Source organism: Octopus bimaculoides, chromosome 3 (assembly GCF_046866305.1).
Source record: "Octopus bimaculoides isolate indiv1 chromosome 3, ASM4686630v1, whole genome shotgun sequence".
Classification (NCBI taxonomy): domain Eukaryota; kingdom Metazoa; phylum Mollusca; class Cephalopoda; order Octopoda; family Octopodidae; genus Octopus; species Octopus bimaculoides.
In genome coordinates this window covers 53,054,174-53,068,565 of record NC_142930.1, presented here as the reverse complement: position 1 = coordinate 53,068,565, position 14,392 = coordinate 53,054,174, and the positions used below count along the sequence as shown (strand labels likewise).

Sequence of the window (14,392 nt, the reverse complement as noted above, 5' to 3'; positions counted from 1 at the left end):
GCTTAGCAGCATTTCATCCATCTTTACATTCTGAGTTCAAATTCTGCCAAGGTCAACTGTGCTGTTCTCCTTTTGGGATCAATGAAATAAGTACCAGTTGAGTACTGGGGTTGATATAATCAACTTGCCCACTGCCCTGAATTTGCTGGCCTTATGTCAAAATTTGAAGCTATTATTATCATAACCATCCCAAGGTGGCAAGCTGGCAGAATCATAAGCATGCTGGGCAAAATGCTTAGCGGCATTTCATCCGTCTTTGCATTCTGAGTTCAAATCCTGTCAAGGTCGACTTTGCTTTTCATCCTTTCAGGGTCAATAAATTAAGTACCAATCGAGCACTGGGACCGATGTAATCGACTTCATCTCTCTCCCAAAATTTCAGGCCTTGTGTCTATAGTAGAAAGGATTATTATTATAACTATTATGAAGGCAATTGATTAGCTGAACTTTCTCAGAGCATTGGACAAAATTCCTTGTGGTATTTGTTTCCAGCCTTTCATATTCCAAGCTTAAATCCTACCAAGATCAACTACTTTGCCTTTTGTCCTTCTGAGTTTGATAAAGTAAAGTACCATTCAAGTACTGGGGCAGAGAATTTCAACTAACACTCTCCTTGTTAGAATTCCAGGTCTTGTACCTTTGTTAATAGTAGTATCCAAAAAAATAGCTTGGAACAGCCCGCATCCTATGCAAGACACTATTAGTTCAATAATACAACCTAACCAAAACAATCTACAAACACAAGACACTCAATACAGCAAATATCCTATGAAATAAACTATCACCAGCAAGTTGGATACCCAAGGCATTACACACACAACACATGATACAAACACTAATACAACAAAAAACTGCGTCACATCATATAAAAAAAAAGAGACTGATGCAATACAATACTGGGAAAAGTTTGCACATTCCCAACGACAGAAAAGAACACACAATGCTGCACACACCTTGGCAACATGGATGTGTAGCAGATGATGCAGCAGAAATTTGCCTGAACCTACCAAATGTTGGACAACAACAGTAATAATAATAATTATAATACCAATAAAAATTGTTGTTGTTGTTGTTGTTGTTGATGAGAAATGGAATTGTGAGAGTGGTTAACAAATGTTTTTATGTTATTTAGTTATATTCCTTTATGACTTTGTGTGTCATCCTTCCAGGGTCAACAATCAACTTCTAATTAACTACTGGGCTCCTTTAAATCAATGATACAACTTATCCAAATATGTGGCCTTGTCCACATGTTAGAAATTGTAATTATTATGGTTATAAAGAAAGTGGAATTATATAAATATTACAGTACCATCTTGTGGTGTTTAATTTGGTTGTTCTGCCTTCTGAATTCAAACATTTCTAGATCGTTTTTGACCTTTTATCACTTGTCAGGTATTAGAATTGATCAACTCAACACACACTCTGTCACCAAAATTATGACCGTGGAACATAAAATAGTATTTAACATTATTTTAATTTGCCCCTCAAAATTCTGAATTTAAGTTTTATGAGGGTTGACTATGTCTTTATCACTTTCCAATGCAGCCCCTTACACTCCCTTACACCGTCTCACTTTCCCAACCTCACCATCAACACTGAACAGTCCTTTTTCTTATATTCTGTTTATCTCTGCAAGTCTTCAGATTCTTCAGTGATTTAAAATAGTTCATAAAATGACTAAGTTTACCTCCATTATGTTTAATAAACATAGGCAGTGAATTGGCTGAGTCATAGAGCATTGGACAAAAAACCATTTAACATAATTTTGACTTGTTGCATTCTGAGTTCAAATCCAGCTGAGATCAACTTTAGAGTGTCAGATTGAATGTCCTGTGTTATTTGTTTTGACTCTTTGGATTCTGTCTTCAGATCCTGCTTTGGACTTGCGTGCTTTTAGCTGAATCCATTCTGTACAAGCATTCAGGACAGCTCTGTAAAATTTATAGATACCTTCCTTCCCTCCCTCCCTCCCTCCCTCTCACCAGTCTTGAAAGTGTTCTCTAAGCTTTCAAAGGGTATTTATTTTTACATGGCATCAGCACCCATGGATATTGTCTTTCTTTCTGAGTAAATGAAAAAAAAAACAAAAAGTAACTGAATCACTGTGATTGCAAAAAAAGAAGTTTTCCAGATTTATCAGAAGTAGTATATTGATGACATACCATAGGCGCAGGAGTGGCTGTGTGGTAAGTAGCTTGCTTCCCAACCACATGGTTCCGGGTTGAGTCCCACTGCGTGACACCTTGGGTAAGTGTCTTCTACTATAGCCTCAGGCTCACCAAAGCCTTGTGAGTGGATTTGGTAGACGGAAACTGAAAGAAGCCCGTTGTATATATGTGTATATGTATATATATATATATATATATATATATATATATATATATATAGGAAAATGAAAAATAATAATAAGGTAGAATGCTAAACTGGAAGCATATTTTAATAAAGATTTCTAACCGGCTTTCATTGCGAAGCAAATTTTCAAGAAGGGGGAGAATGAAAATGGTTTTTACAAAGAAGTACAAAATGAAGAAAATAATATATAAAAAAATAAATATACCAATACATTATATTGTCTTTGAGCTTTTGAAGTTCAATGGTAATTCATGTATATAATGGTTGGAAAAATAAGGATGCATGAGAATTGAGAGTTGTGTTAGGTTTAAAAAAAGGGCTAAAAGTTTGTTAAGCAGGAAGTGTGGTGTCAAAACAGGAAGTGTGTGTTTTTAGTTGGAGTTATTTCTCTAGGAACAGACATAAACTTCCTGTTGAAAAAGAGTTCATAACTCCAACTAAAAACATTTGTCTCCCCTTACATACACTTCCTGTTTTGACACCACACTTCCTGCTTAACACAAACTTTTAGCCCTTTTTTTAAACCTAACACAACTCTCAATTCTCATGCATCCTTATTTTTCCAACCATTATATACATGAATTACCATTGAACTTCAAAAGCTCAAAGACATTATAATGTATTGGTATATTTATTTTTTTATATATTATTTTCTTCATTTTGTACTTCTTTGTAGAAAACATTTTCATTCTCCCTCTTCTTGAAAATTTGCTTCGCAATGAAAGCCGGTTAGAAATCTTTATTAAAATATGCTTCCAGTTTAGCATTCTGCCTTATTATTATTTTTCATTTTCCTATTATTTCTCCACGTGCGGTTAACACAACTCCACTATTTACTGACTTATATATATATATATATGTATGTGTGTTTGTGTGTCAGTGTTTGTCCCCCCCACCATCGCTTGACAACCGACGCTGGTGTGTTTACGTCCCCTTAAATTAGCGGTTCGGCAAAAAGAGACTAATAGAATAAGTACTAGGCTTCCAAAGAATAAGTCTTGGTGTCAATTTGCTCGACTAAAGGCAGTGCTCCAGCATGGCCTCAGTCAAATGACTGAAACAAGTAAAAGAGTAATGTACTGAGATTAATTCAGTCATCTATAACCTCAATCGGTAATCTTCCAGTTTCGGGAGGTAAAAAAAGTAAATAAAAATACAAGGGAAATAACTTAATGTCTTACTAGTATTATCCGTACTCTCCTCACCTCACCCGTTCGCGAGCACGCATTTTTTTCTTCATATTCGTTCACAGCAAGTTGTTTTACACCTATTACACTAATCTTTTTTTTTTATTTTTGAGCTCTGGTCAAACGCTTTAGTTTGACCATTATTTCCCTATACTGGAAGGTAATCATAAGTTGTTGTGCAGCCAGTACTATGATATTCAATCACGTGTGTGATTTATTTATAAACAGCTAAAAAAAAAAAATCACATTTCAGAGTAGTACGGATAATACTAGTAAGATGTTAAGCTATTTCCCTTGTATTTTTATTTACTCTTTTTACCTCCCGAAACTGGAAGATTACCACTCAATCTATAAAAAATATATTAGTTTTGGGTCAAGTTGAAATAAGTCAAGGAAAATACTTGAGAAATTCTCAGTTAAATGTAATGGAAAGCATTTTCGTTTTTTCTTTTAATATTTTCTATGTAAAGGTTTTTTATTTCTAATCAATCATATTCATTATGTTCTATTACATAGGTCTGTGATATTTTCTCCCGATTTGCCCATCCGTCTTGATTACAATGGTAAACGTGTGGATATGGAGCAGGTAAGTTTGCTGTCAAATTTATTAATTGCATGTGGCTCTTCTATTAGTGATAGTGAGAGGGCCATATTTCAAGATATTGGAAAAGAAAAAAATGATATTAATCAGCTCTCTTATAATGTATGAAATGTGTTGACCCACACCAACTTTTTAGCATGTATACAGCATCTCACAATCATTACAATCCTTGAATGTTTTTATACTATTAAATATATGCAGTTATGTCTTATTTACCTAAATATTCATTTTATACCGAAAGTTGTGGCACAGTCAACTTTCACTGATGAATTTCAATAATTGGAGTTGTCTCCCATAATTGCTGAACAATTTGAAATACGAAAATTTAAAATATATGTTGACATCCATTTACTTACTGTTTATCATGTGGATGAATTGTCTTAAATAAGTCTTATACACTTTTTATAAGAAAGTGGGGTGTTTTTGACATCAACTTACCAGAGACTGCCTGTAGTTCTATGATACAAAACTTCTTGCATTATAGTGCCTATATCTAAATTACTCTCTTCCCAGTTTTATGTAAGAAATTTTTGTTACTTATATTTCATATATCTTAAAAATGAAACATTTCAGAACTTTCTTAAATCCCTGTCATGCAAATGGCACCTGTGCCAGTGGCACATAAAAGCACCCATTACACTCTCAGAGTGATTGATGTTAGGAAGGGCATCCAGTTGTAGAAACCATGCCAAATCAGACTGGAGTCCAGTGCAGCCTTCCAGCTTGCCGGCCCTAGTCAAACTGTCCAACCCATGCCAGTTTGGACAACGGACGCTAAATGATGATCATGGCAATGAAAGAGTTGAATTTACATATTCAACTACTTCACTAATTAATTATTCTTAAGATACATCACTAACAAACTATTGTTAAACTACATCACTACAACAATTTAGAATATGTATCTGCATTTGATAATTAGCACGCACTAAAGTCTAGCTCATCCTTCAACTAAACACTGTTTAATGTTCTTGTGAATCAAGTTCCTCTCGTGAAACTGTATTGAAAGTTTAATAATAAATTAAGTTACCAGTTTTCATCTTGAAATGTTATGTTCCACCATCGTTATCTTAATCATTTTACATTCTTTTTCCCATGTTAACGTAGATTCAATAGATTTTTTTTAAAGCAGTGTTTTGTGGTCAGATGCCCTTCCTCTCAATAACCCTTTTAGGTACCCTTCACAACATGCAGACACACAGCAACCTATTCTAAGACCAAGTTTAGTGCAAGAATTGTTTGTTGTAGATCAATGCTTTTTTTTTTTCTTTCCTAACCAAATTCCAATAAAAAGAATAATTAATTTTTCTTATAGGGGACCATTGCTGGACTCTTGGTTGGTTTAGCCCAGCTGAACTGTTCAGAACTAAATCTGCGAGCAATCAATTATAGACATGGGTAAGTGATGATTACATTACTCTCAAGTTTAAAATGTCATATGTATATTGGATTAAAATCTATTTACCATTTGGTACCAATATAAAAAAATTTTCAGACTTTAAACTTCTCTTAGTCTGTTTAGTAAATTATTAATTTCTTCTCTGATGATTCACACTCTCTTCACGAGAGAATGTTACTATTTTTGTAATAATTGTGTCATAGAACACTTGCACTTTTGGCCTGAAATTTTTATCCCAGAGATAATCAAGCCACATGATGTGATTTACTGTCAAGTCATTACATAAAGAAAATATAGCATGACCAAACACCTAAGAAGTTTGCTTGACAAACTCAAGATCCTGGGTTCAGTCCCATTGTTTGACCTCTTGGTCAAGTGTCATTTGCTATAGCCTTTGGCTGACCCAAGCCTTATAAGTGAAACTGAGTAGATGCTAAATTGATAGACACTAATTCAACTGGCAGGTAATTCTGTAGATCAAACTAACAGAAGTCCATGTCAGGAGGCAGGCAGTGCTATTAAAGCAGGAAACAAATGAAGCGTAGAACTGAAGAATATATGTATATATATATGTATACAGCCCATCCAACTGGTTTCTGCAGTTTTACGTACAGAGCTGGTGTCAGCTTAAGGCAGAAGTTAGAAAAAACTAGCTCTAGATTCCACTCAGTGGAATGTAAATGAACTGCCTGACCAGAAGATAGCAGATTTAAGCATCAATGTGAAACTTATAATTTTGAAATTAGACATTAAGTTTTACTCACACATGAATATCAGTCTAGCTATCTGTCAGTTAATCATTTACTCATCCAATAAATACAGAAGTTACATTGAGCTGCTTCAGGTTTTGTATTCCAGAAGTACAATATTTGGCTATGCTTATACAAGGCATATTGTGTATGACCCAACAATCATTCAAGCTCATGCACTTTTCGAATTTGAAACATGAACTAGCTTACCAATAACATCTGTATTTATTAAATTCTATTTCACTCTTACTGAATTAAGTGAGTTTTTCCTTTCTTTTTTACTGATTTTATCTACAGAAGAAACATACTCTCTCTCTCTCTTTATATATATATATTTGTATTATTTTAAGAAAGTGTTCTTGATAATTACAGCTTACTAGGAATCCAACGTGTCCTTGTATCAATGTTAACCGACTGGCTTGATGATATTAAGAAAAATCAAATACCTCGCATCTTAGGAGGAGTGGGACCTATCCACTCAGTTGTACAATTGAGTAAGTTTGTTTTCTGAAACATTTTTATTTCACCTACCTTGTGTCTCACTACATCTGCATGCTTGCATGCAGATATATGTTCATATGCACACACTCACACATGCATACATACACACATACATGCATACATGTGTACAAATATATTATATATGTATCAAGAGCATAGCTGTAAGAATAAGAATAGCCTGGGCAAAGTTCAGAGAGCTCCTACCTCTGCTGGTAACAAAGGGCCTCTTGCTCAGAGTGAAAAATAGACTGTATGCTGCATGTGTGCAAACAGCCATACTACATGGCAGTGAAACATGGGCTGTGACTGCTGAGAACATGTATTGGCTTGCAAGAAATGAAGCTGAGAGTGTAGTGGGTGCTTTTATGTGCCACCGGCACGAAGGCTAGTCAGCGGGTACTGGCAACAGCCACGCTCGAAATGGTGTATTTTATGTGCCACCTGCACAGGAGCCAGTCCAGTGGGACTGGCAACGAACTCGCTCGAATGTCTTTTCTTAAAAAATGAAATTCTGAAAGAAAGCAGGAACTTCATTTTCCTAACATTTTGTAGAAGCTTGTTTTTGTGCAACCAAACAATTTTATAGTTAAAGTATTATTTTAACTGAAATGTTCTCTTGTTGGTGTGTGGAGTTTTCCCCTAAAAAATGTTCATATAAATGTGTATAAAATATTCTTAAAAATTAAGACAAAAAATTCTGTATGTGTTTGATCAAAGCCCATTTAAAAAAAATTGTCCTTTATTCCTGTGAATTTGTATCTGGAACATTTTCAGTCCAAGGCATCAAAGACCTCTTCTGGCTGCCAATAGAACAGTACAGACGAGATGGAAGGATTGTGCGTGGTCTCCAGAGAGGAGCCAGTTCTTTCACTACATCTACTGCGATGGCCATGCTGGAACTTACAAATCGACTGGTCAAGTCAATACAAGTGAGTTACACATTTCATACAATCATTTTTGCTCTTGTGCAATAGTCATAAAGTTAGACAGCTCTTTAAATCTAATTGTTAATGTGTATTCTTAAAACTGTCGCACTGATAAATTACTTCTTTTTTTTTTTTAACTCATGCCTTTCTTATTCCAAGCAAAATTTCTTTACACCCAAATAAACTTGTATTGCCATTAGAGCTATTTTCTGTGACTCCCATTATATAGTGACTTATAATTCTTAGTATATAACTATCACTGTATCAACCAGACTATTACACATTGTTACACATTGCTAGTTACAATGTGCCTCCAATTCTTTTTGACTGTGCCCATCTTTTCCATTTTGGTCTAAATCATTTAACTAAATTGTCTTTGAATTGTTGAGGAGGCTTTCCAAATGACTTTTTTTGATCTCTTGGATAAGACTCGGCAATTGCAGACAATTCTTAGTGTCATCATCATCATCATCACCACTTAACATCCATTTTCCATGCTAGCATGGGTTGGATGACTTGACAGGCACTGGGAAGGCCGGGGGCTACATCAGGTTCCATAGTCTGTTTTGGCTTGGTTTCTATGGTTGGATGCCCTTCGTAATGCCAACCATATTACAGTGTGCACTGAGTGGTAATGGAGAGTCTGGCAACAAGAGCAGGCCTGAATGTACCGAAAGCCTCTTGTGAGGTTAAATGCCCTTTACGTGGCACCATCACCAGTGCTTTTTTTATGTGGTACCAGCACCAAGATCACCAAGTACCTTGCAAGACAAAAATGTAATGTTGAGGGGTTTGGCTTTGTGTTAGTTGAGAGATTTAAGGTAAAGAGGGGACAGATATATGTGTCTTACTATAGAGTAGGTACGTGGGTACCCCAGTTGGAAAACAATGTGGGAGAGGCTCAGGGGTGGGGGTGGCAGTAGATATGTCAGGGTATTGAGGGTGAAAGCAGGCAAATTAGTAATTATTCTTTGATAAGTTAGTGCAGCAGTTGATGTTTTAGAGCAGTCGCTCTATGCTTAAATATTCAGTTTTTCTTGCCAAGTTTTAAATGCATATTCCATCTGTGTTTATTTTTAAGTTCATCATATAGCGTGTGATGAAATAAACAAGAAAAGCTTACTGTTTCACTTTCTTTATCCCACTTCCATCAAAATACTTATGTTGTGCCAAAAGGAAAATATCGATATTTGTCTTGTGATATGTTGTATGTCATTTTAATTAACTTAACTCAGATGAGAATTATCATAACAACAACAACAACAACAACAATTTCTTACATTGGTACTCGGCCAGAAATTTGTTGGGTGGGGTGGGGGTGGGGGCAAAGTTAGCAGAATACATCAACATCAGTACTTTACTGTACTTTACTTTATCTACCCTGGAAGTATGAAAGGCAAAGTTGAGCTCAGAACATAAAGAACTGAAACAAATACCAAAAGACATTTGATCCTACACTGTAATGATTCTGCCAACCCACTAAAAATTCTCTACATATTCTGAACGTAAACTCAAGGGAGAGTATTTTTAAATCAATAATTGCTTACGCATTATTCATTGGATTCTTTATTAGCAATGGAAGCAGTATTGGTTCAGAAGGGCATTCTGTATATCTTATTTAATGTGGATATACTGTAAGAAAGCCACAAAACTGTTGTATATTTGTCTTGAGAAAACATCTCGCATACCTGTATGGTGCTAAAATGGCATGGAAGTGTATTAATAGCAGACAAAAAGCATTTAGCAGTAGTAGAAAACATTACAAATTTTTCTTGGAGTGGAAAGGGGTTTAAAGTAAAGAAATATGAAGGCACATGGCTTAGTGGTTAGGGATATTCGACTCATAATCATAAGGCCATGAGTTCGATTCCTGGTGGCACATTGTGTCCTTGAGAAAGATACATTATTTCTCATTGCTCCACTCCACTCAGCTGGCAAAAGTGAGTTGTACCTGTGATTTAAAGGGCCAGCCTTGTCACATTTTGTGTCACACTGAATCTCCACGAGAACTATATTAAGGGTATGCATGTCTGTGAAGTGTTCAGTCACTTACACATTAATTTCACAAACAGGTGAAGTTCAGTGATTGAATCAACTGGAACCCTCATCATTGTAACTGATGGAATGTCAGGCCAAAATAAAATAAAATTAGTCAATAAAATGATAATATTAATTTCTAATTAGAACATTGTATAGTATGTATAACATAATAAATACATTGATAAATATACATTGTTATTGAAAAAAATGGTATTGTGATATTGTTATTTCAGTATCTTGCTATGTTGACTTATGATATGGTGTCTCCGGGGCCAAGTGTTTGCAGTACATCACGGAAAAAGAACAGAATTCAAAAACGCTCTAAACAACCTAATGATTTACGTGAAGGAATGACCAATGCTTACATTGTATTGCGCCAGGTAAGTGGTGATAAACTCTTTGTTAATGTTTGGTGGCTACGTTTTAAACAACAATGTATGTGTATCTATGTGAATGGATATCATCATCTCTTAACGTCCACTCTCCATGCTGGCATAGAGTGGTTTGGGTGGTTTGACAGGAGTTGGCCAGCTTGAGATGCCCGGGCTCTATCCGTCTGTTTTGGCATGGTTTCTATGGCTGGACACCCTTTCTAATGCCAATCACTTTACAGAGAACACTGGATGCTTTTATGCGGTACTTGCACAGGTGTTTTTATGTGACACCAGCACAGGCCATATATATATATAAAATACAGTGTACATTTAATACACATTAGAGATGCCCATAAAAGGACATCTAACCCGCTAGAAAGAGCAGCCAATATTCTACACCACAAAATTAGGGATAATTTCGAAAAGGAATGAAAAATAAAAACATTTACCATCTATATTCCGAACCAGGTTTCAAGTTATTTTAGCAAAACAAACTATTTTGCAAGGCCAACTATCATCAGCGGAATATATATATATATATCATCATCATCATCATCATCGTTTAACGTCCGCCTTCCATGCTAGCATGGCTTGGACGATTTGACTGAGGACTGGTGAAACCGGATGGCAACACCAGGCTCCAATCTAATTTGGCAGAGTTTCTACAGCTGGATGCCCTTCCTTACGCCAACCACTCAGAGAGTGTAGTGGGTGCTTTTACGTGTCACCCGCACGAAAACGGCCACGCTCGAAATGGTGTCTTTTATGTGCCACCCGCACAAGAGCCAGTCCAGGGGCACTGGCAACGATCTCGCTCGAAAACCCTACAAAGGCCAGTCAGGTGGTATATATATATATATATATATATATATATATATATATATATGTCTATACGTATTGTCGTCGTCGTTTAACATCCGCTTTCCATGCTAGCATGGGTTGGACGATTTGACTGTATATATATATATATATATATATATATATATATATATATATATAAACAAATAGTAAATGAGTATATGCATATATACGTACAGGTATGTGCATACCGACATCCACCTGTATGTATAGGTGCATATCTGGGTACAGGACATTGCAAACAAAACAGAGACGAGAATACACACAAGCCACATAGAGAACATTCTACTTCATCAGCTACCTCCGTTTTAACACCGGCGTTTCGAAGAGCTAGGCAGGACGCATCGTTAAAACAGCTCTTCCCATGGACTGCAAATTAAATTTGTATACACAAATTAAATCTTCCCATGGAGGAATGTTGTGGCGGACAAAAAAACAAGACAGGAAAACAAACAGAAAAGGCTTTACGGACAGACGAGAAAAATTGTTTGTGTGTGAACGCTGTGAGGCATATATATATATATATATATATATATATATATATATATATATATATATAGAGAGAGAGAGAGAGAGAGAGAGAGAGAGAGAGAGATGGATGGATGGATTTGGTTCAACAAACTGGAAAAACAGAACTTGGTGGTTTTAAAGTGAGGTCATTGTTCCCTTGGGTTTGATGACCTCACAAACAGAAGAAATTTTCTCATGGGAAAGGACCTCAATGTATTATATTTAAGTTTGTTAAGTCCCACACATGAAATTATTGCCCCTTTTGGTTCCTGACTTTGTTTCAGGTTCATTCCCATTGCACAGTAACATGGGCAAGTGTGTCCATACTCATAAGCTAGCCAAAGCCTTGTGAGCTGATTTGGTTGAGGAAAAGCGGAAAGAAGTCCATTGTGTGTTTGTGTGGGGGGGTTGCATGCATTGGGCTGTGAGACATGATGTGTATGTGTGTCCTTGTCTTGAAACCACATTATGGTTATAAGCCGGCATCATTTGGTTCCAATCATCCATGTCTGGCCAAGCAAAATATTACCCTGCTTGGAAACAGGTGAGAGTTTGTAACAGGAAGAGCATCAGCTATAGAAAATTTTTATCAATAAATTCTGTCTGGTCCATGCAAACATGAAAAAGTGAACATTAATACTTTAACTCATTATGCTATTTAATTGCCTGCCTGTAGCTAAATACGAATTATATACATGAAACAGTGATTGATGTAAATTTAAACTTATTACCAGTTTAGTGGTTAGTGTATTTGTCTCACAATTGCAAGGCCCAGTTCCTGAACTCATCTTTCGTACACCTGAAGTGATTTGTGATTTGTCTGCCTAGGGCACTTCAAACTAACCATGGTGTGTTTTCACCTTTTTATCTTCAGCAAGCATATTTCTTTATGACAAACTGCAGTGAAAGTCTTCTTACTGGTACAAATATGTCTCAAATATATTTGAACTGGTAGCACTTATAATCAGTGTTATTATTACCCAGCTTTGTGCCAAAATTTGAAACCATTATTATTATCGTTATACTAAGTTCCAGTTAAGCACTGGGGTCAATGTAACTGACTTACTCCTCAACCCCACCCTCTAAAATTGCTGGCCTTGTACCAAAATTTTGTCGGCTTCACCTTTCATGGTCAATAAAATATGTACCAGTTGAACACTGAGGTCAATGTAATTGATTTATCCCCACCCCACCCCTAAAATTGCTGGCCTTGTGCCAAAATTTGAAACCATCATCATTATTATTATGATAACGATGCCATTTCGTCTGTCTTTATGTTCTGTGCTCAAATTCTTATTTCTTTACTGCCCACAAGGGGCTAAACATAGAGAGGACAAACAAGGGATTAAGTCGATTACATCGACCCCTGTGCGTAACTGGTACTTAATTTATCGACCCCGAAAGGATGAAAGGCAAAGTCAACCTCGGCGGAATTTGAACTCAGAACGTAGTGGCAGACGAAATTCCGCTAAGCATTTCGCCCAGCATGCTAACGTTTCTGCCAGTTCACCGCCTTGTGTTCAAATTCTGCTGAGATCGACTTTGCCTTTCATCCAAGTACCAGTTGAATATTGGAGTTGGTATAATTGACTAGCTCCCTCCCCAAATATTTCAGGCCTTGTGCTTATAATAAAAGGAATTATTATTATTATTGATTGATTGATTACTTATTGCTAATAAATTAATCTTGATTTTTTTATCAGGGATTTTCTGAAACAGCTGAAAGTATTGTCCGTGCTGCCACAGAAGAACATGAACATAAAGGAATGACTGGTGCTGTTGGTGGTGTCATTAGACAGATACCACCAACGATGGTGCAACCAATTATCTTAGCTTCTGAAGCTACTTCTAATGTTCTAGGAGGTATGCGAAATCAACTTGTCCCTGATGCCCGCCGAGAAGATGTCGAGAAATGGAAAGTCCCAACCAGTTGAAGTGATATCAAAGAAAATAGATTAAATTGTGACTGAAAAAGAAAAAAAAAACACATATATATATATATATATATATATATATATATATATATATATATATATATAAAACCATCCAATTATTTTTAATTCTTGAAATCTTAATTCCATAAATAAGATTTCAGCCACTTCCCATTTCTGAATGTTATTATATATTGTGTATGTGTACATAAATTGGTTTTGTCTAACTTGCTTCCAAATTTACTGCTCATATTTGCATATCTATCTACCTACCTATCTATATACATGTGTGTGTGTGTATATATATATATATATATATATATATATATATAGAGAGAGAGAGAGAGAGAGAGAGAGAGAGAGAGAGCTCACACTACTACCAGTGGAAGCACATTTTACACTGTTGACAACATTTGTTCTTGTATGGAAATTTAATTTTTTCCATGATATATCTGAAATGATATGGTACGCAAAATGTTTAATTAGAAAACTGGCTTCCATGTTGCCTTCCATTATGAGTTCTGTGCCCACAACACTAGCAAACACACACGCATGCACATACACACACACACACACACACACACACATATATATATATATATATATATGTATGTATAAAGTGTGTAAGTTTGAGTCTGTATAGATGTGTGTGTGCATGTATCAATGTATCAATGCACACATAATAGAATATACCATTATGCACAAAACTTTTTTTTAAATAAAGATTAATAAAAACTTAAAGGAACATTTATTCTTATAATGTCTACCTTGTATTCTTTTCTTTTTTTTGTATTCAATTTTCTTTCTACAATTATTGTTTTAAATCAGTGAGTCATATTAAGTCAATATTTTCAGTTGGTTTTTTTTTTTGTATATATATGTATTGAAGACTTATTTGAATATTATACTTTTCACAAAAGCAGGTATAAGAATTTTTGAATACTGCTGGCAGTGATTCATT

At 35.6% G+C, this 14,392-nt stretch overlaps 1 protein-coding gene across 1 annotated transcript in view; it reads left to right on the top strand.

The window, feature by feature from the left end:
* LOC106870186 (autophagy-related protein 2 homolog B) overlaps nt 1-13,485 on the top strand; it is a 161,172-nt gene extending 147,687 nt beyond the window's left edge. Inside the window, exons 38-43 of the mRNA XM_014916188.3 lie at nt 4,059-4,128; nt 5,459-5,541; nt 6,664-6,785; nt 7,567-7,721; nt 9,992-10,138; nt 13,204-13,485. Coding sequence (XP_014771674.1) covers nt 4,059-4,128; nt 5,459-5,541; nt 6,664-6,785; nt 7,567-7,721; nt 9,992-10,138; nt 13,204-13,434 — 808 coding nt within the window. The 3' untranslated portion in view covers nt 13,435-13,485. The remainder of the gene's footprint in view (nt 1-4,058; nt 4,129-5,458; nt 5,542-6,663; nt 6,786-7,566; nt 7,722-9,991; nt 10,139-13,203) is intronic.
* The last annotated feature ends 907 nt before the right edge of the window (nt 13,486-14,392 follow it).